At 32.1% G+C, this 24328-nt stretch overlaps 1 protein-coding gene across 1 annotated transcript in view; it reads right to left on the reverse strand.

Moving 5' to 3' along the window:
* Positions 1–6160: 6160 nt before the first annotated feature.
* Kcnj3 (potassium inwardly rectifying channel subfamily J member 3) overlaps positions 6161–24328 on the reverse strand; it is a 136373-nt gene continuing 118205 nt past the window's right edge. Inside the window, exon 4 of the mRNA XM_076865844.2 lies at positions 6161–9431. Coding sequence (XP_076721959.1) covers positions 8845–9431 — 587 coding nt within the window. The 3' untranslated portion in view covers positions 6161–8844. The remainder of the gene's footprint in view (positions 9432–24328) is intronic.

The following is a 24328-nucleotide window of genomic DNA, read 5'->3' on the forward strand; positions in this document are numbered from 1 at the left end:
AATCAACCTAGATGTCCTTCAGTAATGAATAGATTAAAAATGTGGAATTTATAAACAATGGAATATTACTCAGCATTAAAAGAGAATAAAATCATGGCATTTGCAGTAAATGGATGGAGCAGGAGAAGATAATGTTAAGTGAAGTTAGTGAATCCCAAAAACTAAATCATGAGTGTTTTCTCTGATATAAGGAGGCTGATTAATAGAGGAGTAGGAACGGGGAGCATAGGAGGAATAGATGAACTCCAGATAGTGTAGAGGGATGGGAAGGGCAGGGAGGGAGCATGGGGTTAGAAATGATGGTGGGAATGTGATGATCATTATCCAAAGTACATGTATGAAGACATGAATTGGTATGAATATACTTTGTATACAACCAGTGATATGAAAAATCATGCTCTATATGTGTAATATGAATTGCATTGCACTCTGCTGTCATATATAAATTAAAAGAAAATTAATTAAAAAATGTTGAGGTGAGAGACATTATTGTGTAAGTCTAAGGAAATATAAAAAGATCTAAAATGCTTGGTCAGTTTTTAGGGAATTGGTGACTTTCTCTTTTTCAGATAAAGAGACCACATAAAATGACTCCCCTGGACTGGAGTTGTAGTTCAGTGGGACAGCGCTTGCCTAGTACATGTGAGGCCCTGGGTTCGATCCTCATAAATAAATAAAATATAAAGATTCGTGTGCATCTATAACTAAAAAAATGACTCCCCTTCATTTCTTTTACATTACAGTAGTGAAACATTACATTAATCAAAAGCAACTATATTAACCTTCAAAGTTAGAATCTAATTTTCCATCTTTCTTTGTTTAATTTTATTCATCTTTTCATATAACACGTTTTGAGGCTCGTAAGTTCTTTTTTCTGAAAGACATGAGTTATAAAGAGTTTAATGAAAAATATATTGATTACAATGAAATGATAATTTTATAATTAATTTATCCTGAGGCATTTTAGCAGAATAAATTTAATAAAATATATATCTTATCTCACCATATTTTTAAAAATTCCCTTCAACATAAACTCTTTTCTGTGGGTGATCTTACCTTTCATGGATAGGCCCCTACTTGTCTATGTCCCATATGAATCCATTTCTCTTACCCCATGTTTTAGTATTTTAGAACTGTCTGTATTTGCAAAACATGTTTTTTAAACTATGAATCTATACATGCTGATTCATGTATTTCTCCTCTTTTTCCTTATCTATGTCATCTCTTCAAAGCTCTTAAAACATACTCCAGCATCCTACACTGTAAAATACTTTTTAAGATCTTCCCACCTTCCTAATCCCACAATAATCACATCTCGAATGATTTGGATCACATTCTTGCTCAGTGCTCCCATAGTATACTGTGCAGTTATGTTTTAAAACATATACAACACTGTACTTTTGTTAGCAGTCATCTCTAAGTTTTGGAGTTTTTAATTTTTATTATCTTCTATAACTCCAGGGCAAACTGTAGATTTTCCACACAAAATTGACCAATCATGTAAATACTGATTTAAAGATTTTGAACTGAGGATATTTCAGACCTGTAGATAATTCCAAACTAGATGTGATTACCTAGAAAGTACGTGTTGATGGGCAAGAGATGGTATAGATACCACCACACATGATACAAATTGCATCCGTCATTCTCAAGTAAGAGCTTCCCACATACAAAAGTCATATTTAATAATTTAAAATCAATGGCAGCATGTTGAGGAAAAAATAATTTCATAAACAGTGGCTGTAACTTACTAGTTAAGAATAATGGAATATTAGTTTGAACACTGGTCATTCACAAGTTGCTCTCCAATCTAATTGTAGTCAATGATTAGATTCTCATCTAAGGCAGACAACTACTTTCTTCAAGGCTAGATATAATTCCCATTTCTCAAAGTATTTTTTTCCCTGCAACTTGGTTATTAATTATTTTATCCACTCACAAATCTAAGGTTTATGATTAATCCTTTCTTTAAAAAATCCAAATACTTCTGTCATAGCATAGATCTAAATTTAACAGATATCTGCCACTAATGTCTAGTTGACAGCTGAATATCAACTCAGTCAGTCAGAAGGGCAAATGGCTGTCATTATACATGAGTTTCACGTTCAATCAAAAAAAGCTTATTGAATAAGAGAGCTCATTGACTAGTCCACATCTGGATTTTTAAAGAAAAGTTGTGGATAATGTGAAACATGAATCTCAGAAGGAATGGAATGGAATTTTATCCTATTCACAGGGCCAAAGGGCCAGTGAAGTTAAATTTATGCAGGGTTACAAAATATGAATATATTAAAGAATTGTCTGATTCTGCACCTGTATTTCCCTTTACCAGCTTGCTTATAAAAATAAGAAGTCATTTCAGTGATGAGAGGGAAGAGAGAAAATTTCACAATTAAAATGTCAATCTTTATAAAAATAGTTTTATTAAGTACAGGATACATAAATTTCATCAGATATCACAAACCTTCTTTTTAACAATGGGCAGCAGGAGAAGACAGCTTTCATTGATAAAAATAAAGCCAAATCTAGGTGACATTTTCTGGCTTGTCTTTCTCATTTTTCTGACTTGCCACTGAAACTTGAAACCTGATAAAAGTGCCCTCTAACATGCACCCACTGAAAGTTTGAGTTACAGTTCATTGATCATTGGAATTTTCTTCTAAAATATTTTCTAGGTCACAAGTTTTAATACATATTGTTTCTATATGGGACAGTATTTTTTTTTTTTTTTTTTTGCCAACAAATGTTGACAATAGCTCTCAGGTTGATCTGCTGAAACTTAATCTATCCTTGATTTTGTTTTAAGGCCAAAGAGTGGTGTAGTTAATCAAGTGAAAGTGAACTTACTATATAAGCTTAGATTCAGGACACTAAAGTTATGGATGCTATATTGAATCTATTTGAATGCATTTGAGGGTCCCCCCGCCTCTAGTGAGAAGTATAAAATATTTGCTTGAAGACTGTAAAAAAAAGACATTTTTGATAACAGATATTTTTCCATCACAGATGTTTATTGTTAGAAAAATTCAAATGTATACGTAAATGATAAAGAATGAAGAATATAGAAAGGAAATTGAAGAATATATAAAACATGTATGTGAGTAATAATAGATATATCAACTTAAAAACCATAATTTTTGTTAGAACATTAAAACAAGTGTAATACTATATAAAATAACAAAATATGAGAAGATCTGGGTGTATTTAAGATGCTCTAAGATGCTTGATTTTCTACTTGTGTTGTTTAAAAGGAAGCTTAGGATGTTAATTAAAGTTTCATTAGATCATGTATGCTAGCTTAAATATTCAAGGTTACTAAAATAATGAAATGTTTAACAGAGGAAATAATGGAAATACATAATCTAAGAAAAGGCAGTAAAGCCGCAAAAAAAAAAAAAAAAAAAAAAAAAAGACTAATTACAGGGGCTGGAGTTGTGGCTCAGCAGTAGAGCACTCGCCTAGCACATGTGAAGCGCTGGTTCGATCCTCAGGGCCACATAAAAATAAATAAATAAAATGAAGTATTGTGTCCAAATACAACTACAAAATAAACTGATTAGCTATCTACTAACCTATCTGGTTAATATATATGTACGTGTGTGTGTGTGTGTGTGTGTGTGTGTGTTTGTGTATATATATATATGCATATATCAGTATATTTTCTGTTATATATGTAAGCATACTTATACTGTGTCTATATTTATACACATATAGGCATACACACTCACAAGCATGGGAAGCATACACACAAATTTACAGAAAGTGATGCCTTCTGATGAGAGAGGCAGAGAAATACAATCCTGTAGGTTTCCAAGAAAGGAGGTAGGTGTTTTAGTGATTTCTATCACTTTTTATTTCTTTAAAATTACTTGGAGCAAATATGGCAACATGTTACTGTATCATTTAACCTTTTCCTCTGAGGTACTTGAGTATGAGATTTTCTGCTTTTTTAAAAAATATTTTATTTTTTTTCAAGTAGTCTGGTGGATTCCTGAATTTTTAGTGTGGCTTTTATTTTACATTTTTGCCATTAATGTATTTCTCTGTGCACCACTTAAAGTTTCTGCCTTGCTCTATATTTCCTTAATTTTTGTTTATATTTCTACTCACCTTGTTTTTATTCAAGTATCCTATAATGATTGCAATATATGCCTTTTGCCTTTTTGCCTTTCATCCACCACTTGTTCAAATCACAAGGAAAAATGTAAACCTAATTATACAAGTCTGAAATGATTGCCCAAACTCACTGAATATTTATGTTCATGCATCCGAATTGTCTGGGATATTCAAATGTTTTTTTTAAGAAAGATTCTCCATATACTTTATTCTCCCAGGGGGTAGAGACTAACCTCATGTTTGTGGAATTAATTTTAAAAACCCACTGAAGAGCCTCTCTGAGAATCAGTTTCTTCAAATGTAAAATGGGAATAATGTACCATGCAGAGTTATTCCAAGAATTCAAATAACATCTGCTAGTCACTATGCAAGTGATTGACACATTCAATGCTGGGAAGGGATAAATAGCAGTGATTCTTCATAAGCAGTGACAATTCAGTGGGTCCTACCACATTTATTCTCTATAGCATTCTTCGGTCATACACAGCTGAAATATTCTGAAATTGCTATAATTTCAAGAAATTTTACAGGTGAAAATAAATACTAATTTTCAAAAAATAAAAAACATTTCACTTAATGGTGAGGACTGTCCTGAAACTCACCAGGTCAGAAGCTACAACTACTTAGCTTTTTAGATTAATTGTGTAAACATCCTCGTGGTGGGGAACATTAAGTATCACAGGACTCTTCTGATACAAGATGAAGAATATATGTCTTTCTATGAAACACTTTCAGCTGAAACAACGTTTTATTAAAAGATGATTCATTATTTAAATCAAATTAGAAACCACATTTTTTTTCTAGTTTACTTACTGTAACTTTTAAAACACTGGTTTGTTCAGGAAAGGGTAAGATGATCATGAAGCTTCCTCCCAGAAAAACAGCTCTCAGGTCATCAGCATTATTATGTTCAGGTTGCAGATTGCTGAAGCAGCTCACCACTAAGGACCCAAATGAAAGGGATTCTCAAAGAATATCTTCTGATGATTGGAATGATTGTCTTTCAGGAGTTATGAGTCTTATGATAAACAAAAATGAATCAAGGAATGTGAATGACTGTAGGAAAATGAAAAAAAAATGATAAGCACACTATGAAAATTAAACCCATTGATGTTTCAAAAGTTTAATATGGTTTTTATAAAACTGAACTTGCAGTACTGAATACATGAGTTTTATATTTCTGTAACCTAAATGACCTTGTACATTTAAATAATTATAGATTGCATGCCAAAAAATGCAATTAGTTTGATAATAATTTGAGTATGTACAACATAATTCAAGCATAAATTTTGAAGTAGAGTTCATAGACATACTGTGCCAAACCCTCTGCTAGTAAGGAACTGTGGAAATTTTTCATTATACATGAAGGATGTAAGTCAGCTTCCGCATGACCTCAGTCTCCCTCCAATAATAATAATGCATGATGGAAACCCATCCTGTTCAGACAAAGATGGTTTTGAATGCTGAGACAATTGAATATTTTTCATGATATTTAAAGCCATGTATGCATGAATTTAAAACAGCATAAGAATAATTTTTCAGAAATAATTAAAGATAAAATATCCTTATTTTTCATTTAGTATATATTTACAATGTATATTCACATATTGCTGAAAAGAATAAATATTTATATTAAGGATCAGCATTATCAAAATAATTCTTTTATTTACAACATTTTGATAAATAGAATGAAATATTTTACTATAACAAGAGATATACTATTAAAATGCTACAAAAAGGACAAGTTTCTAGTTGTTAAGTGGAGTGATTCAGTTCAATGATCACATTACGCTTTGCTTTCCAATAGCCAGCACATTGGTGAAATGAAAATTGGCTTAAATTGACTATTACTCTTTGATTTGAGCTCTTACAACTTCCTGAAATGGAAATACTGAGATTTATTTTTTTATTCATTTAATAAAATGAGTAACTTTTCACTGCCAAGAGACATGTCACATACAGAATGAACAAATGTTACATGAAACCACTTTAATAAGAAGTCCTTTAGGATGAAATATACGAAGCTGAGATGATTTTGCTTGGACTGATCCATGTCAAAAAAAATGAGCAAAAAGAGAAGAAAAGCAATTCTTTATTTTTATCCAAATATATCAGACTTTATAATATAGTTAGTTTCAACAAAAACTTTGCCATATATCATCCAAACCAGGACATTATAGGAGTGAAAGAGAATGCTACTAATAATTACACAAATACAACAGGTATAAACTGGAATTTTCCTGGGTAAACTGGGATCTATGATCAACCTAGAAATAGGGGTTAAACTGCAATTACATGCAGAAATTGTACCTTTCCCACACACGTGGAAAAGATCAAAAAAAAAAATATCATTCACTTTGATTAATCAGTTTTGGCAACAGGAACTCCTCATCATTCAGGTCTCTATCCAAATATGACTCACCTCCCAAAGCTAGTCATCTCTATTTAAATACTCAATTCTTACCCCACACAGTCATTGGCCATTGTTACCCTGTTTTCATTCTTTTGCCATTTTGACTATCTGAAATTGTCTTGTTTGTTTTTTTGTCTGTTTCTGCCCCTCCCACCTACTGGTATGCTGTGTCCATGATGAACAATGACATCCTCTAACTTAGTCATGTTCAAATCCCCAGGAAGTAAAAATTGCCTAGGACATGGAAGGCATGCAAACTTTTGTTGAATGAATGAATACATTCAAAGATTTTGTTTTTGGTTCTTCTTCTTGGTACCAAAAACAAATTTAAATGACCCTCCAAAGTAAATTATGGCTCTGTTTAGTTTTAAGGTGTTAGACTAAATGATCTATGCAGTTTCTTCCACTGCTAATAAATAGAGTATGCCATGCCTCTAGGCCCCTTTCTCTGCTATTATCTCATTTCCTACATCCAGCAAATAAGAAAGTTTAATAATCAAGGGGTAGGGCCACCGCTCTTTTCACAGTGGATGAATATTCAAGGTTGATCATTTTGCCAGTAACAATTCCCTGGTATATGTTTGCACCTACAGAATTTGGTTGATATAGAGGTAGCCAGAAGATATTATTATAGTTAATGATAGAATTGTTGATGTAATAATTTGCCAATAATAAAATCATCACAGGATTGCTAAAAAATAGCAAATGATGGGAGCCCAAACCAGCCATTAGTGATTTGCACATTAGTCAGAAGTGGAGTATTTCTGTGCAGAATTAGATTGCAATGCCCAAAGAAGTTTTGTAGGAAAAGTTGTGATATTCTAATAAGGAACACTTCTAACTTTTCATAAAACATATGCACTTCAAATCTTATTTTGAATGTGTTCTACTGATCAATAATTTTGATTCCCAATAATGAGTATGACCATTGGGGTTAGAAATATCGTACTGCTAAAACTGAGTAGGCCAGGGATCCAAGATACCAATAAAATCAGTGCTCATCAAGAAGAACTGTGTGTAAGTTATCTTCAATTCATCTAATTTTAATTTCTTTCAGGTCTGTCCAGACAATCTTCCTGAACTATAAGTGACAGGTCTGGGACAGTTCCCAGGTATGAAAAAAAAATCTCTCTTACAACAAATGTCATAAAGGAGAACAGCATAAAACGAGACTCAATTAGACATACATATTTTAAGCATAAGTATTTATCATCTGTTTCATTGCCTTATTGCATTCCCTTAAAGATAATTTTTTTTGTTTTTTAAATGGACAGAAAAATTCCAGAATAGGAGTGAAAACGTTTCCAATTGGTTCTGTTTGAAACAGGGACTATGTCATTTTACACAGATTCTTATATATTCAAATAGAACCTGGCTACTGATTATTACAATGATTTAGCATTTGTTCAGAGCTCATATTTGTATTATACCATGTACAAAACAGATTTCTAGATTTTAATTAGTCCAGGAAAGAACTAATTCTCAAATAAATCAGCACTAGTTTCCCCCCAGTACTAGCAACTTTTAAAATCATGAGAAAATTTCAATGAAATACCAGGTATTGGTATGCTCTAAAATTTACAAGTCAGATGTATAAGGCAATACTTTTGCAGGGCTGTAAATAGCAAACTTTTGTGACCTTCTCATGATAAAACACAATTGAACCTTCTATGACCTTGAACAGCAGAAAACATTAAATCAGATTTTTAAATGACAAATAATTTAAGGCTAAAATATTTGGTATTAATAATTAATGCCAGTAGCCTTCCTAGTCTAATAAAGTAAACATGCACAAGAACTACAACTTTGAACAAAACATCACAATTTTTATCAGATATATATGTATGTATGTGTACATGGATGTATATATATATACATGTATATATATATGCATGTATGTGTGTGTGTAGTTTTATCACCCTGAAGCTATCCACTCATGTTTGGCTTAATACATGTGTTAGAAATGATAGGGAGACTGCCTCTCCTTTAAATATATATTTGTATATATTTTCCAGAATATACAATATAAATATGACATATATAAATCATGCCATAAAACTAAATGCAAAATTTTCACATTATTGCATGCTTGATGTGATAATACATGCCCATTAACAGCTTCCTTATGATGTTCTCCCTTCCTGATTTTCCTTTCTGCACAGTAGCAATACTTGGGAATAAAGAGTTCTCAAATATGCTAATTAGACTGGGGGAGAAATATATCTTTCAGATTTCTTAGGGAGGATTATCTCTTCAGCCAAATATTGGACTATTACTAACTCAAAACATTAAATAATGCCTAAGGGGGTGTTTTGTTATGTGAAACGATCAGAGTTCATTTTTCTTAATTTGGCTGGAAGATTCCCTTCCATCCTGGCTGCTCCTCCAGCCATTTTTTGAAGCTTTGGTGGCAAATCAGCCACAGACTGGCTCATGGGATCAGATAACATCTTGGTGGTTTTGGATACCAGTTTTTCTTCTGAGTTGCCAGGAACTGAACTTATTCGTTGAAGTTTCATGGGCAAATCTCCCAAACTGTAGGCTTTTTCTGAAGTTGTAGAACTCATCCTTAAGAGTTTTTTAGGAAAGTCTTCTCTTCCAGTAATTTTCTGCAGCTTCGATGGAAGTTTTGTGCTAATGTCATCTAGTCCATCTAAGCACTCCACAGAATTATGTCTTTCTTTGCTGTTAGTTATGGCTGGTGCTATTAAAGGGGATGACATGAGAAGCATTTCCTCCTGCTCTTTCACACTGTAAGGTGGGGTGGGGACTTCAAATGTTGCATGGAATTGAGAATAATCAACTTTAAAGAATCCTTCTTCTAAGGATATTACTGGAAAAAAACGATGACCCCAAAGAACTTCATCTTCAGTGTATGATGTTCGAGCTTGGCAAGTCATTCCTATAAACAGAGAGAAAACTGTTGATGAATTATGCTTAGTGGAAGCACATGGAAAGCAAGTTACACAGTTCAATTTTCTCACACATTTATCTAAGTTAACTAAATGATAAAATAGGTTAGAAGTTTCATTGTGCATGCATAATACCTTTGCTACATATACCTTTTTCTAATGAAAAAGAGGGTGCTGAACTGTTGATGTTTGAAGGGTAATACATCATAACATAATTTATTGTTTATTATCTGTAAGCCAAAAGCAAAAAAAAAAAAAAAAAAACAGCATAGCATACTCTCACAACATATGTGTCTCTATAAGGAGCTAAGTAGACAAATTATGTAATCATTTTCTGTCATTTAGGAAGCAATGTGATATGCAAAATAAATGACTTCAAATCCAAACTTTTCCACTATGTAAACTTAAGAAAGATTCTTAACTGAGCAGCATTTTCCTCTGATTAAAGCATGGAAAACAACACCTGTCTCAAGAGTGAGCATGAAAATAACATATAATGTTTTACATTTTCACATACGTTATCTACACATATTTGACTCTTTATAGAAAAGAACACTTTCTCTTCATACAGAGAAAACAGAGGGAGGGAAGAGGACCAAAGTTAACACCCTCTCATATTTGTTACATGAATAAAAGATGAAGATATTTCTATATTGGGTATGGGACAGTCATTGTGGTACTTCTATCCTTTTGGACCTACAAAGTCCGAATAAACTTTTTGCTCAGGTTTTAGACATCCATAATATAAAATCAGTAATCTGGGTCACTTGATGTACCAAAACTTCATTCCTGCTCTAAGAGTTTTTGGAACCGGATGCTGAATATCAGATGTAAAATTTTGCTGTTTGTATGTTATGTTGCTTGAATATCGTTTATCTCATGGTACTCTGATTTACTCAATTTTGCTCTCTTCAAAAATCAGTTATTTAGTTTGAGTTACTATCAAATCAATCAGCCTCTGAATATGCATTTTTTGAAGACTGGAAGTATACGAATGGATTAAAAAGATATATCAAAGTTTCAGGCAAAAGATAAAATTTTGTGTTAGTAAAACTCACCACCTTCCTCTACCTTTACTATCAGACATCTATTAAAAGCTATTAAAATATAAAATTAAAAAATTAAAAACCATTTCTTTAAGTATTAAGTGTAATTTAAACAAGTTATGACAGTCTTTCAGCATTCAATTTTCCTTGTCACATTATTTTTATTGTTTTTAAGCCTGGAACTTGGAATAAAGGGATATTCTGCCCTTTTCCTCCCTGACTAGTAATCACACATACAATATTTGCAAAAAAGTTGAATAAAATGTATAATTAAAAGGCACACTGAAAGTAAAATGATTTTTTTACTGAATCCTTTCAAATTGTTGCCTTGTAAATACTGTTACTTATATATTATGAAAGAATGTTATCAATACATACCATATTTTTTAAATAGTTTTTTAGTTGTAGTTGGACACAATACCTTTATTTTATTTATTTATTTATTTTTCATGTGGTGCTGAGGATCAAACCCAGGGCCTCACCTGTGCTAGACAAGCGCTCTACTGCTGAGCCACAACCCCAGCTCCACATATCATATTTTTAAGGACAGTTAACAACAAAACAATTTGTGTTGAAGACAAATTCTTATCATGAGGCAGGCACTGTGCTAGGTGCTATCTACTTTTTTCTAGTCCTCAATATGGTTCTGTCAAGAAGATATTCTTTCCTTCACTTTAAAGATAAGGAATCTAATACTTCAAGAGATTAAATCTCTTGGCCTTCTGTGGTCAGAGATCTAGTATGTTTTAGAGAAAATATGTCAGTATCATTCTCATTTCTCTCTCTGAATGTACACATGTGTGTGTGGTTTTGTATTTTGTTAGAATGCCACTAATATTTTAATTAGGAAGTTGATCCTAAACAATTTATCGCTTTAACTCTGTATGAACTAATTATCAGTGTTCTTGATCAATTGCATGTCAAGAATAGTCAGATAATGTAGTTTAAAAGGTTATTTGTAAAGTTTGTAAACTAACATTAGTCCACATTTTGTATTTTCAAACAATTTTTTAGTCTCTGACTAAATATTTTTAGGATCAAATGATAGAATTCTACCTTATCAGAAAAGATATAAAATTAACTTCTTGATACATTTACTTGGTTTTATATTGACAAATTTAAAGATAGAGAAAAGACCCTACAAGCACCCTACATATAAATTAACAAAACAAATAATGTTGAAACACCCTTTAATTTCTTCCTAAAAGACATTACTCTATGAATTCATAAATTCTTTGTATCACAATTTAAATAAATGAAAAAGATCATAAATATACATTCTTTATTTTGAGTAGTATTTTCCTTACAACCCCATTTTGACTAAAAGAAGTCTTCTGATTTCATTGGCAATTGAAGACTAGCAGAATTATCTAAAGTGAAAGCATATACTCCATATAATCTAGTGTTTTGAAATGTAAGGTATGTTTCACAGGTTTTTCCTTTGACAAGTGAATTTTAATTATTTCTAATGGAATAAATACTGGAACAAAATTTGATAACTACCACCATTATAATCTATCTTTCTGTAACTGCTTGGCTTTATTTAGGGCATGCTCATGAAGCACAGCAACATAGACACCATTGTGGACGAATGATCTCCAGCCTGTTCTTCTTCTGCTTCTATTGTCTCCTCTGCCCAAAGCAACTTCTATATTGGGTAAGCTTTAGATAAAGCCTCTGCTGTTCAGCAGTTATCGATTGTGTAATATTTTCTGTGTCACAGGATCTAGTGATTCCCTTTGGCCTGTGGTTATATCATTTTTATCCACATCGTGCCCATCTCATGTAAGTGACACAGAAGAAACAATGGAGAAGAGTTGAGTTTGAGGTGTTCTGAAAGTTTAATTAAAGACTCATCACATGGAGACTCTCTGTCATTTTCACTTTAAAAGATTTCAGATGTGTTCTTTAAATGGACATTGAATTAGGTTAAAGAGATGAACTTAATGTGGTGTCAAGGCAGAATCATGAAAAGGAAATGTCAAAAATAAAGGGGTTAGACTTTCCTGTCTCTGCATTTTAAACAGATGTACTGCCACTGGAATAAGACACAGTAAACAACAATGTATACCCTTTTAATCCGTGAATCAATGCACAGAATAAATCTTTTTTCACAAAGTGTTTTTCATCTCAAGACTAAGAAGTCCCAGCTATTTCCAGTAGCAGCATCTGCTGCTTTGCCAGTTTCCACAGAGATGAGCTCGTGTTGATTTTCACCACATTTGTTCCAGTCTAGAATCTGGTTAAAACATGCAAACAGTAAGATTGCCAGTTAAGAGGTACAATCACATAGTACCCTTTGAATAATGGTATTCACCTTCATTTACTTTAATTCAAATAGTATTTCAGTTATGACTCTAAACACAGTTTATTTAAAAATGATTTGAATTAGAGAAAGAAATATAGGGTAAAGCATTCAAAAAGAAAGAATTCTATCATGCATGCATATTCTTAGAAAACATAATTATATCTACTTCAAAGCTTCTCAATTGAAATTTGCATTTTATTTTTGAGCACCATTTTGAAATGGCCTTTGCAAAAAAGAAGTAGCACTCAAGTATATCTCTTAGCTCATTGTGCACTGGTAATCATAAACATTTTTCCTATTATCCAATTTATAAAGGTCTATATCAAAATTCATGTATTGATTTCAAATTAATAATAACCTGAGGTAAAATCAAATTTTAACACTATGATGTTGAAGACTGGAAATATCTATTATTAATGTACTTACATCTAATAAAGTATGAAAGAAACAGCAAAGAAGCAAACAAAATTAAACTGCTAGCAAAATTTATTGGTGTAATTAAAACATTGTTATAATTGATTTTAGTTATATAGTCTGTTTTGTTTGGCAGTACTGGGGTTTGAACCCAGGAGAAGTCTACCACTGACACACATCCCCAACCCTTTTTATTTTTAACTTGAGACAATCTAAGTTGCTGAGGCTGTCCTAGAACTTATGATCCTCCAGCCTCAGCATCCTAAGTCTCTAGGATTATACAGTGCACCACTGTGCCTAACTTTGGAAATAAACCCCAAGTTTTCACACTTAGTCTCCCTTTCCACTAGAGGTATTTAGGCAGAAAATACTGAGAAACCCTAAAAGTTGGAAATATGAATAATGTACTTTTTCCTATGATTGAAAATATTTTGAATGTCTATGGCTGAAAATTAACCAAAAAGTTGCTTATATTCAGTGACTTAATATAATTTTCCGCATTAAAAATATGGGACAAATTACTAACATATCATACTTTCTCACTTATGTATTAATTCACTAATTTTCAGGAAGCACAGGAAATACAGGCAAGCACCATGGAACAATAAAAACAAGTCATCTTGATCACTACCTAAACACCAAATTCTTTCAAACTTTTAATAGGTCTATAAGAGAAGCCATTATTATTTATAGCTTATAAAAGACAGGTCCAGAGATAACTTTCACAAGCTGTTTAGTAGAGGAATTGGTTAAAAAAAATAATAATAATTACATATTTTTCAATTTTATAATGTTGTTGCCTCACATGTATCAGTGGAAAGAAACCGAAGTTAATTTCATACAGGAGAATAGAATCTCACCTTCCTTTCAGGCAAAATCACATGCTGGTATTTCACTAGTGATGATTACAGGCATTTTAACACGAACAAACATTTGAATACCTGCTTCTATTGTAAATATCGTAACACCTTAAGTACATAAATAATCAAAGATCTGTAAAGTCAAAATTTTGTAAGGTTTTTCACCTCTATTTAAGTTTTTCTAGCTCTTATCCTTGGCTTCTGATAATCCTCTAGAAAACAACTCAAGGTAGTCATTGACAATCAGTAATGTAGTATGTTGTAATAGTGACTAGGAGGGGTAGAATTCAAATTTTAAATTAATACTATTTTTCTTATTATATAAAATCATAAGTTCAGTAAAGCCATGTAATAACAATGTTTGTATAGTGGGATGTTCCAAGTGTTTCTCTAAACTCACAACTCTGTGAGGAAACACTGTTACCCTAGTCTCATATTTCTAGATGGGGAAACTAAATCCTCAGAGTGGTAACAAAACAGTAAGATTACATAGACGTTCTGAAGCTGGAATCTGAACTCAATAAAATGGGATGGAGAATTCATGCTCCTAATACCTACATTTTACTCTTATCAAGTTGTATTATGTAGTTCAAAGAAGGAATAGGAGAGATATAAGTAGTAGAAATATGGTTAATGGTGCCAAGGCTGTAGCTCAGTAGCAGAGCACTTGCCTAGCATGTATGAGGCATTGGGTTTTATCCTTACTTAGGACCACATAAAAAATAAATAAAATAAAGTCTGCTGACCATCTACAACTATAATTTTTTAAAAAGAAATGTAGTTAATGAATACTTCAACTTTGGATACAATATTGTCGAATCTATGATTTTTTTGTGGTTAGGAGGATCAAATTTGACACAATAAAGACAAAAACATGAGGCATAAAGAAAATGAGGATCATTTTTATAGAGATGAACTCAAGAGGCACTTTGCATGGCTCAATGAAGAAAGAACTCTTCTACCAGAAAATCTTGGAGCCACATTCCAGTTCTACCATCTATGTAATTTAATTTTGGGAAGGTGTAGTTGCTTATTCTCACCAGTTTTCTAAAATTAAAATAATAATGGTACTTAGATCCTAGAATCATCCATATAATTTTATGAGATATTGTTTGCAATGTCTGAATAAATATTAGCTATTAAATTTATGGTACCACTTATAAATGTAGAAAAAAATATCAGTAAGCTTTTAAAAATTAAATTAATTTTTGACTTATCAGGACAAAAGTTGTGTGCCTATGTTCCCCTGGCTAGTGGTTAAAATTGTTGAATATTAATAGTAAAAACATTAGTGAATATATTAGTTGCATATTGTAATCTTAAAAATGTGCCAAAAATAATAAATGAAAAGTAAAAATAAACATAAAAAGACTGTGCCAAACATTGTGTTATATAGAGTTTATGAATTTTATTTTATTATATCAGAGAAACACTATGAATCAGGTGTTATTATTTCAGGGAGCTTGGAAAATTCACATAATAAGATGTAAACAGTTGAGCTCAGTTCATACCCTATACTGAATTCTAAACCTATGCTCATAGTCAATAATTTTTCTACCTCATGATTTTCTTAATGATATGGTACTTAAATATAAATACAGAATTAAAAATTAATATTATATATGTGTATAGTATGCATATTTTAGGTTATTAAGTAAATTGTACATTGTTTATTTCTAGTGTAGGGTGCATATTTCTCAATTTTCTTTCTGAGGAAACAGAACCTTTAGGAATTTCTATCCGATTAGAAAAAAGGAGATGCTACATGATAACAATAGCTGATCTTCTAGGGTCCAAATGAAGCTGGGAATACAAGGCCACTTATACAGAGGACATAGCAGATGTCCCATCTAACACCAAGCACTGAATTCCTGCTCCTCTACTAATTAATGTCCTCCACTAATTAATGTGTGACCTTGAAAAACCTATTAAATTTTTTTAAGCCTCAGTTTTATCATCTGTAATTGAGGCCTATCCTACAGATTTCACTTGCATATTGTGAGCACTAAATGAAACAAAGGGAAATAACACATTATTTTTCCTCCTTAAATCTATCTTCTTTGTTTTTTTTTCTTCAAATTGGCTGTTGTTTTTATTTGCATCAGCCAAGAGCTTAGCATGCAGAGCATGTTGTATATCACAAAATAATTTCCTAGTTCACCCTAAATATTGCTCTGGAGATTATTGAATGAGATTGTAGCTGTTCCTTCCCTAAAGTACTTCCAAAAATTTACCCATCCCCCAAGACATAATAACTGTGAGGATCACTTGGCATTCTCTGCATGCTCTCTATTCTATTACACTGAGCTGAGCCTAAATTTAAACTATAAACTTTCTGAAGAAGCTTATGATTTTTATCTTGTTTATAAAACATAAAGACATTGTGTACTCTACAGCTCAATAATACTAAGGTTACTGGCATCAAGTTCTTTTGAGATGCAGGTTGCAAAGCCATTAAGAATACATAAATCGTTTCCAGAAACTGCAGTTTTCAAATAGAAGGAATCCCTTTAAAGCTCAACATAGTCTGCTCAGACAGACTTTTAGAGAGAAGTGGAAGTTTCTGGCAGGCGTTCAACCCAATATTATCCTCTATTATTTACAAGCAATTGGTCTTACAATGTGTTCTCAGACATCAGTTTGCCATTATTGCTCAAGCTAGGTCAAAGAATTCTTAAAAATATAAAAAAAGAAGAAAAATCTAATTATATTTGTTAGGAAATAAAACTACAATCAGAAATTTAGCAACAGATATTTCAAACATAATACTCTAGTTTTCTATGTTCCCAGAAAAAAAAAGAAAAAATATGTAGATTCTTAGCAACGACATGCAGAACAAATTGCTACACTTCCCCAAAGGAATAGAAGTGCAGATGCTAAAGGCCAATGGCAGATATAAAGTATAACAGGGAATTCATGCTGAAAACATACTCAGGAGAGACAGAATAACATTAAGCAGTGTAGCAAGGATTTAGGGTATAAATTTGAGATTGTTTCTGTTTGAACCATTCAATATAAGATCAAGGGCATGTTGCTTACATTCCTGAACCTTACTTGCTATTTAATATGCTTAGTAACAGGGATATTAATATATAATTCATAAAGTTATTATGACAATAAATGTTAAAACCTATTTATGGGTTTACCATATTAGCTAATAATAAAAGTTGGATCATTAATAGCACTTTTTAATCTTTATTATTATTATTATTGGAGTACCAATGAATTAAAAGGCCAATTTAGATATGTTTTAAATCATTCTTTGACAATCATCTCATGTTGTAGATGCCACTCAAAGCAACTGTAATAATTTTTCCTCATTAATCTCTGGGGATTTACATAGAACACGTTCCCTCCTCTTATCTGGAGACTGAGGAAGCATGTATTATTACATACATTTTGAAATAAGTCAAGTCTATTTCCACTGTCAATCTGGCCTGCCCTGAACAAATGTCACTTAACTTTATAGTAACAACTACTTTCCACAAATAACAATTGATTTTTCTACTGTGTTTTACATCACTATCTTCACCATTCCACCGTCACATCATATGGGAACATTATAGAATCTGCCAAATTCATTTTCAACTGGTCATCATTCCCTTAACAGTGGAAATATTCCATTCTTAGCCCACCTGTTTTTTGGCTTTTCCCTGTGGTACCTATTAAAAACATGTTTCCTTGCATTGTCAATTACAGAATCCAAACAAGAGGTACCATAATCCATTCATGCTATTGTTTTTTCCTAACACGATGTGATTTTAGTTTCCAAAACACCATAATTGTAAAGGTATAATGTAACACAGTTGCTGTTGGAGGATGCCCTACGTATTCAGGCTCATAGCCGAAAAGGTTATTTTTCAAAAGGCAAATGTAATAACTTGCTAGCTTAAAGAAATATAAATGGAAAATCTTTTAGGTAATGCTGGCATTTAATTGTATTGAAGAATATTATTCCTAGTCATAAGAAAGAAAAAGTCTTTTAAAGTATTTTCTAAAACAATTGCATGAATGTCAACTTTTTCTAAATGTTACATACAATTACAGTGATTAAATGCTTAGATTAATACCCATTAAAAAAAAATTCCTAAAACTTTTCTTTAAAATGTCATGCCTTACAATCTGATGCTCATACAAAATAAATGGATTAAATATTTGCTAATTTCTTTAAAAACTTGTTCTTAATTGCCATTATAGTAAGTTTCATCTCTTAAAAACCCTTTATAATAATAACTATAGTCAGGCATGGTGACACACGTCTGTAATCCCAGTAGCTATGGAGACTGAGACAAGAGGATCACGAGTTTAAAGCCAGCTTCAGCAAAATGAGGCACTAATTTAACAAGACCCTGTCTCTAAATGAAATACAAAATAGGGTTGGGGATGTGGCTCAGTGGTGACAATTTCTCACAGTCACAGCACAAATCAAATGTATTTAATTCAACTTATTATTTTTTAAAATGTTATATTGGCCCCCATACATGTGTGCTTGCATGTATAAACATACACATTCCTCACTAGGCACTTTAAATGTCTCAATGACATACATAATTAACTTTGATCCATAATAATATTTAACATTAATTTATTAAGCATCTGCTTTCTGCCAGGCATTCTTTCAGGCACTCAATTCCAAGGCGCTATAACAATGGGATGAAAGATAATCCTCTTGACCTCCATTTCCCCTAAGTTTCATAAGGGGGCTCTTATCCATCTTATCTACCTAGTAGCTAACACTATACCAGGCATTAGATGCTCAGTGCATGGCTGAGGATAAAAATGGAGGCAAGGGAACAATGAGGCTAATAACCTTAAAGGAGGAGAATGATACAGGTTTGCCATAGCCATCACCAAGCTACACCAACATCTCTACAGAGAATCACTAACAAAACTGCAAGTGATATAATTTTTAATGCAATAGGTAACCACAATATGTCAACAAGGGTTAATTTCTGTGCTTTGAAAATGATGATATATTGGGATATTAGTTTTATTTTGCACTGTTGGGGATAGAACCTAAGGCTTTGTGCATGCCACACAAGCTCTCTGCCACTGAACTATGTCCCCAGTCCTAGAAAATGATCTATTAATTAGTTCAACAAATGAACTAAAAAATTGACTTTGAAATATCTGTACTAATAGATTCTTATATTGATTAGTGGTGCAATGGGAAAGAATACCAAAATGAATTACATTTAATCACTATGTAAGTTATGAATAACTTACACAAAAGAGCATACTTTCTTATAAATCATATTTAATGATAATTGGTTACTTTCTTCCTCATATCTCTATGAAATCATACATAGATATACATAGAAACAGTAACTAGAAATGTTAGAGTTAGCTGTATTAACCATTAAACCACAGAATAATTAAATTAATCAGACTTTTCTTATGTGCTCAAATATATGACCTCTATGAATCAATCATCTTGGTGAAATTCCTACCCTTCATGTAACTATAAGTGATCACCTTTTAAAATAGAGTACATCTATTTTTCCTGACACTTTAAAATTTTTTCCCCTCTAATTCATGAGTATTACTTTTTATATAGACTGTCACATCTTTTTCAATCAAAAACTATAGTTATTTTTTAACATCTCCTTTGGCAGAAAGTCAAATACATTTTGTTTGCTTGTAGGCTTAGAACAGAGCCTGAATAAATATTTGTAATTCAGCAGTTGTTCTGAGTCTATGCTTTGCAGTAAAAGGTCAGAGAATTATAATGACTTATAATTCTAATTTTGCTCTTATGTTATTTATAGAGGCTAAATGAAAAATGAATTCTCTACAATTTTGTGGGAAGTATTCTGAGTGACTTTGAGTGTGAAAATACCACATCACAGTAATATCCACAAATATATGATATTTTGACACGTGTATTTTAAAAGAAAAATAATGATTTGTTTGAACATGTATATACAAGTCTTCTGAAGGAATTTAATTTCTTTTCATGACAAACAGGCATCTGAAGTTAAATGATTAAGTTTCCTTAAACTACATGGCTTCTCATCTCTTTAGATATTATTTTAATTTACCTCAATTTCATGAAAAATAGAAAATCACTTTTTAGAAGTTAAAAAAAAGTACTGAGGCAAATAATATATAAAAAATGAGATGAAACTGTGACTTCCTTAAAAATCAACATTTTCAGAAAGGAAATGATGACCAAGCTCTATGAATTGATGCTAAAATGTAGCTTAAACCTAAGGCAGCCAAGACCCCTCCCCCTACACACACATGTAGTTTTTAAAGTAAAAAACTGTCTATCTAAAGGATTCTGTTAATAAGCATATCCAGAGTCCAGAGGTAAAATTCTCAAATGGCCTAATGACCTTTAGGGAAATTTTATCAAAAAAAAATATATATCCTTGAAGAATATTTTGACATCTATGAGTACAATTATCTATATCATTACAAGTGGTGCTAAGATATACAATATATTAAACTGCCTCATATTCAGACTTGTTAATATTGCAAAGCAAAAAAGCCAAGGGAAAGAGAAAATATAATTTGATCCACCTGAAATATCAAAAATCAAGTGTTCTAGACAGATTTCCACTTTGGACTCATTACACAGAATTAATTATTGGTTAAGGGAAGTTTTACTTTGTGTCCATACATATTTATAATTTTTGTGTAAGTATATATGGACACATCTATTTTTTTGTGCCATTTAGATTCAGAAACTATATTCTTATGTATTCTGCCAATTTTAATATCTAATTCATGATGTTCATCCTTCAATATATTACATTTTGAACAAAAAAAAGGAAAAGAATTTAATGTAACTCAGTTATTTTGTTTCAAGTAATATTTCACTCTGCTTATAAAATATTTTAGAGTTAAAAATGTAATATTCTAGTTAGCCTGAAAAAAATACATAAACTGTATATGATTAAATCTTCACTTTAACATCTTGCCCTGAACTTAAAATCAGCAAACTACAGTAGGGACACAGCCACATCAATGTTTATAGCAGCACAATTCACAATAGCTAAACTGTGGAACCAACCTAGATGCTCTTCAGTAGATGAATGGACAAAAAGAATGTGGCATATATACACAATGGAATTTTACTAAGCAATAAAAGAGAATAAAATCATGGCATTTGCAGGTAAATGGATGGAACTGGAGAAGATTATTCTAATGAAGTTAGCCAATCTCAAAAAACCAAATGCTGAATGTCTTCTCTGATAAAGAAGGCTGATTCATAGTGGGGTAGGGAGGGGGAGCATGGGAGGAATAGACAAACTCTAGATAGGGCAGAGGGGTGGGAGGAAAAGGAAGGGGGCAGGGGATTAGCAAGGATGGTGGAATGTGATGGTCATCATTATCCAAAGTACATGTATAAAGACACAAAGTGATGACAACATACTTTATATACAACCAGAGGTATGAAAAATTGTGCTGTATATGTGTAATAAGAATTATAATGCATTTACTGTCTTTTATTTAAAAAATCAATAAAAAGAAGAGATTAAAATAAATGTTGCTCTGAGTATCCAAAAATTATTCTGAGGCTGCTATATTCACCAATGCATGTATTTATTTAACAAAAGGTAAAATGAGAGAAATCTGTCTATATTTAGAGGATGGATCAAGAATAACAGTAATATGTAAAGTCAAATCAAAAAGAAGAATATTGGAGGCATTGATATTAATAAATAAATGGAAAGAAAACCTGATTAGAGAGGTGGAGAGAGTAAGTTTTGTTTCAAATACATCATTATTAAGTAATGCAGGTAATCAATAAAAACAACATCATCTAATTCTTAGGTGTATAAATATATAACATGTGCATATATACATATATATTATATGCTAAGTTTTATGCTTAAAGATTAACAACATTTTATTTTCAGAACTGCTGTGACATATTACTATTTTTTTTCAGATAAAAACTTAGACCTAAATAAATGAGCAAAAGTTCTCAACAGACATCTCAACAAAGGAGATATACACAAGGTAAAAAAAAAATGAGAAGATGTTCAACATCATATGTCATCAGGAAAGTGATAATTAAAACAACAATGAGTTACCATTGTAGTCCTAGAATACACAAAATGGCACACCCATTCTGACACAGTTTGCCAATGTCCAGTACAACTAAAGTACTCTTAAGATACTATCTAGTCATCAAACTCCTTGATATTTATGCAACTATATTAAATATTTAGGTACATGTAAAAGTCTGCATAGAAATATCTATAGCAGCTTTATTCATAATTGCCCAGGCTTAGAAGCAACCAAAATGTTCTTAAAGAGGTGATGGACAAATAAGCTGTGGTATATCGATACCATGGAATATTATCAATGATAAAAAGAAATGACCTATTAAGCCACAAAAGATAGAGAGGAATGTTAAATGCACACTATAAATTGAAAGAAGCCACTCTGAATAGGCTTCATAGTGTATTATTCCAATTAAATAACATTCTAATCATGTAAAATTTTATACTGTTATGCATCAGCAGACAACAAAATTTAATTAAAAATAAAAATGAATACATTTAAGTTTTACAAAAGCTTTTAAAAATTTACTTCTAAGGCATGGTGCAGTAGCCAATGCCTATAATCCCAGAAGCTCAGGAGGCTGAGCATGAGGATAGTGAGTTCAAAATCAGCCTCAGTAACTTAGCAAGGCCCTACGGTGAGACCTTATCTCTAAATAAAATACAAAAAGGGCTTGGAATGTGGCTCAGTGGTTGAGTGCCCCGGGTTCAATCGCTGATACAAAAAAAAAAAAAAAAAAAAAAAAAAAAATTACTTCTAAGGATGACACAGAAGTCCCATAAAGAAACTATATTTTATTGTTTTTAAAAATGCATGCTCTAAACATCTTGCTCACCATATTAAGCAATACCTTGCCTATTCATGTAAGTATAAACAGGCACATCTGTTTAGGAAAGAAACAAGTAAGCTTTCTATGTCTTCCAAGTTAATTTCCAGATTTAAGCCTAATGTCAAAGTTTCCATACACAAAGGTAAAACTATGTAATTATTCTCTAAGTCCTGAAGAAAAGTCCCCTCTATAATTTGAAGTCATCATTACGGTTTCAGCCGTGCCACTCCTCTGGTGCTGACAGCTCCCAGTTATTCGTAGGCTGTAATCATACTCTTTTAAATCTGTTTATTTCTCAAGTAGTGTATATTGTTTTCTTTTGTTGGGGATATTGTGCTGGGCATCAAACACAGGTTCTTGCACATGCTGGGCAGGTACTGTACCCCTGAGCCACATCCCTAGACTACTCTTTCCTTAATCTCTATATAGACACTTATTCCTTCCATAGTTAGAATGTCTAATAAAGGATGGAAGGAGCATAGCCCCATATAAAGTGGTATCACATAAGATCTATGTATGGAACTGCTGTGAGAATATGGCAGTCTCTTCATGGACAAAGGTACTCATCATCACCAAACAAAGGGAAACATGTCCAGATTGCTTTTTTAAAAAGAAAAGTAAACATTCAAAACCTTAATTCACCAGAGATGGTTTTAACATTATACTGGTGAAGTTCAATCATTCAAGACTCTCAACAGCACAAGTACTTTCCATTTTCATAACTTTGATTCATAGTCTTTTATTTCTTTTTTCTTAAAGAAGTCTTACCAAATATGTGTAAATTTCTAGCCCTACCTTTTGCTCCTGAAAAATGTTATAATGTAATCAAAGCAAGTCTCCCTGATGTGGAATACCTTTACAATGGAGCAGATTTGCCATTGCCTGGTGCCAATGAATTCTTCTGCTGTTAATATATAAGAACATTTCATCTCAATTACACATCTCATCCATACAAATATCCCACTGACATTGTTCTTAACCTGGTGTCAGTAGCACTGTCTTTGACAGCAAGACCTGATGATTTATCTTGACTTAACAACTCTCCTTCACAATCTCCATTCTTTTCTTTCAAGGGATATTGATTTAAGAGTGGCTAATATCAGTAGAAATATTATCATTAACATTTTAGTGTTTATTTTCAGGAACTAAGGTTGTCTTATACAGAACTCTTTCTATAATAAAAAGTTACACTTCTCCATTTTCTTTGCTGGAAAACGTCTATCAGATACGGACTATTTGGACTATATAGAAGGGAAATTGTACTTATCACCTGAAAAAATGTGTTATTGCACTCAGTGGGAGGTAATTGATGGTTTTTATCAAAGGCTGTGACACAAGTCTGATAGAGTGTTAAAGACATCACTTGGGCTGCTCCGAGAAAATGTCTGATTGAAGCAAATAGAGCAGGTGG

Source organism: Callospermophilus lateralis, chromosome 9, assembly GCF_048772815.1.
Source record: "Callospermophilus lateralis isolate mCalLat2 chromosome 9, mCalLat2.hap1, whole genome shotgun sequence".
NCBI classification, from domain to species: Eukaryota; Metazoa; Chordata; class Mammalia; order Rodentia; family Sciuridae; genus Callospermophilus; species Callospermophilus lateralis.